At 31.1% G+C, this 2,924-nt stretch overlaps 1 protein-coding gene across 1 annotated transcript; it reads left to right on the top strand.

Annotated features, from left to right (window-relative positions):
* Positions 1-599: 599 nt before the first annotated feature.
* Positions 600-2,917, top strand: LOC118269346 (transmembrane protein 19). Its single transcript, XM_035584413.2, has 5 exons — positions 600-1,032; positions 1,194-1,442; positions 1,753-1,902; positions 1,984-2,304; positions 2,388-2,917. The coding sequence occupies exons 1-5, from the start codon at positions 891-893 to the stop codon at positions 2,546-2,548; spliced, it is 1,023 nt and encodes a 340-aa protein (XP_035440306.1). The 5' UTR covers positions 600-890; the 3' UTR covers positions 2,549-2,917.
* Positions 2,918-2,924: the final 7 nt, after the last annotated feature.

The raw sequence follows: 2,924 nt of genomic DNA, 5'->3' as shown, positions 1-2,924 counted from the left end.
ACACTGACAACTAGTGATGTATTTTGACATTTGCAAGGCTGCAAGATGTAAACAAAACTACGGTTTGCATTAGTCGAGTTGTAATTGTATACTCTGCTTATTCGATTAATATGTTTTTTAATACTTCCACTATTTATTATTACATTGTCCTGGGAATAATATTTAACCATTAAAATTTGTCCTCATTACATATATATTTTTCTTAAAATAGCCATCTGTGACCTACCTCGTTTTAGCGAAACCATTATTTTATGATCATCAAGAGTAGAAGTACAAACGTTACATAAATGAATCAATTCGTAAGTTGTGAAGATTTTATTATTATTATATTTTATGTATGTTATGATATTAGTGATATAAAAGCAATCTTAAGACAATACAATACATTATCTAATTAGAATACATAAATACAATATCTAGTCAGTACAACGCTCTTCATATCTATAAATTAAATACCCACTACCACTTATATGTAACTAAATTAGTATAATCAAATACAAGGTGAAATGCAATGAAGATGTATTATACAAAGGTGAAAATGTTAAAAAAGGCAAACTTCAAGGTCTTTTAGCATATTAGGCATCGATGAAATTTAGTAGTAACATAAATATCCAACGTGCAACACTAACTTCATGTTTGATTGATAATATGATTCTGAAGTTGAAGTTTCAAACAAAATAAATGGGTTACTTTGCGTGAAAATTAACACCGGGCTTAACTTTCACCAATTTATTTTAAAATATTTCCTTAAATTTTCGTTTCCAAATTGTTCATTATAATGAAAACAAGTAGCATGTAATATAAATTGTTCAGTATTCTCGTACCGTTCTGTCATTTTAAATATTTTTTATTTGTAAAATACTGTGTCGGAAATCTGGTGAAAGTAAAAAATGGCTCAAAATAAGAAAATTTTGAAGGATGAACATTTAATTACCGTCCTGTTGTGTGCCCTTGCGATACCCTTATCGATGTCGATGTGGATCATCAACTTAATTTATTCCAAATTCATAACAACAAACGAAGGTTTTGATGGTAATATATTTTATTTACTTATCTAAGTCCGCGAACTTTGAACTTAAACAACATAGCGATAATCTGTATCATTTACCTATGAAGTGATACGAATTTATGAAGATTAAATGCATGTTTAAATAGTGTGTGTAAGAAAGGGTAATATTCTATATTTCTTTCAGAACCGGTAGTGATATCTCCAGGAAGATGGCTAGCTTCGTGTCTAATACCTCTCGTTATTGCTGTGCATGGGTACAGAAAGAAAAGTGTTTCCCTAAATGGAGCTGTGCTTGGCTGTGCATTAGCATTTATTTTAACACTGAGCAACTACTCATTTCTGGCCTGCCTTATAACATTCTTCATATCATCTTCAAAAGCCACAAAAATTCGGCCACATATAAAAAGAAAGATTGAGGAAGACTTCAAAGAAGGTATAGTTTAGTTGATTTATTTTGGTCTTCAAAATATATTTTCACCTATAAATTATTATTATGCAACATCACACATTTTATCCCTGAAGGAGGTACTCATTATGGCACATAATATTGCTATACAATGTATAACCACTTTTAACCAAGTTATGTTACAAGTTCCTATTGTTATATACTGGGACAATTCCAGACTCCATGCTACTACTGAGAAATTTGAAAAGCTGAAAAAAGCCACCACTTTGATGTAAAACAGTAAATTTGATAAGGTCAAACACACAACAGATTAATTTTCTATATTTATTAATTCCAGGTGGGCAAAGAAATTGGATACAAGTTCTCTGTAATGGAGGAATGGCTGCACAGCTTGGTCTTTTGTATCTACTGGATGTAGGAGCATCTGAAAGACCAATAGACTTTGTTGGTGACTACAGAGCTTCTTGGCTTTCCATAGGAATGCTGGGTAAGTTATACTATCTTTTAAAAAGTATAAAAATCTATGTTTTTATTTCTAAGTGTTTAATTTATATTGTATTTATTTCAGGTGTATTTGCATGCTGTAATGGTGACACCTGGGCATCAGAATTGGGAACCGTATTTTCAGACTCCGACCCTTACTTAGTCACTACTTTTAAAAAGGTTCCTAAAGGCACAAATGGTGGTATTAGTGTGATCGGAACAGTTTTCAGCACGCTGGGAGGTCTAGCTATTGGCATATCACAATATTTTACCATTTATTACTTTTCTGAAAAGTCTCTATGGATGTATGCACCTCCTCAGTGGCCTATTATTTTCTTCGGTGCCCTTGGAGGATTTCTTGGGAGTTTAATAGATTCCTTAATGGGAGCAACATTGCAATACTCAGGTAAATATTATAGATGTTATAGAGTGTACAATTTCAGTCTCTAATTAAATAATATATTTATTATATTGTTGTTTCTGTTTCAGGATTAGACAAAGATGGCAAGATTGTGTCTCACTCTAGTCTCACAGTAAAACATATCAGTGGAAGAAATATTCTAGACAATCACAGTGTAAATCTCATATCAACTGTTATCATGGGCTTACTATTACCTACTGTATGCAAAAGTTTATGGCCTCTTTTCTAATTTAATTTTATAGTTACAATATTATAGGGCTCTTTGTTAATTCTTACCCTACCATGCAATGCAAAGGAGGGTAATGTGTTCATTTTTATAGGTGTATCTAAATGTTGTAGTTTGAATGGGAATTTTAAGTCTGTAAAATATTTATTTTCATATTAAGATTTTATGTACCTAGCTAGACAGCTAACTTTAGATATTTGTGAATAAAAACAAACTAGAAAGTTTGGTATTGTGCCAATGTGTTATTTGGTCGCTGGCATTCTAATGTACTTAGTGAAGATGAATGGGCAATAATTTTTTTAATGAGTATAGTCATTTACATTTTCATATTCTTAAATATTATTTGGTTAATAAAACATTTTAGTAAAAATATTGTTGT

The sequence above is a fragment of the Spodoptera frugiperda genome, chromosome 2 (genome assembly GCF_023101765.2).
Source record: "Spodoptera frugiperda isolate SF20-4 chromosome 2, AGI-APGP_CSIRO_Sfru_2.0, whole genome shotgun sequence".
NCBI lineage: Eukaryota > Metazoa > Arthropoda > Insecta > Lepidoptera > Noctuidae > Spodoptera > Spodoptera frugiperda.
Note: the sequence above shows the minus strand (reverse complement) of the source record. Positions and strands in the feature narration are given on the sequence as shown.

What these genes read in the sequence shown, in the direction of transcription:
- LOC118269346 (XM_035584413.2), top strand. Translation starts at nt 891, where the DNA reads ATGGCTCAAAATAAGAAAATTTTGAAGGATGAACATTTAATTACCGTC. An exon ending in TGAGGAAGACTTCAAAGAAG is followed by an intron (nt 1,443 to 1,752) that starts GTATAGTTTAGT and finishes TATTAATTCCAG; the next exon opens with GTGGGCAAAGAAATTGGATA. An exon ending in AGCAACATTGCAATACTCAG is followed by an intron (nt 2,305 to 2,387) that starts GTAAATATTATA and finishes TTTCTGTTTCAG; the next exon opens with GATTAGACAAAGATGGCAAG.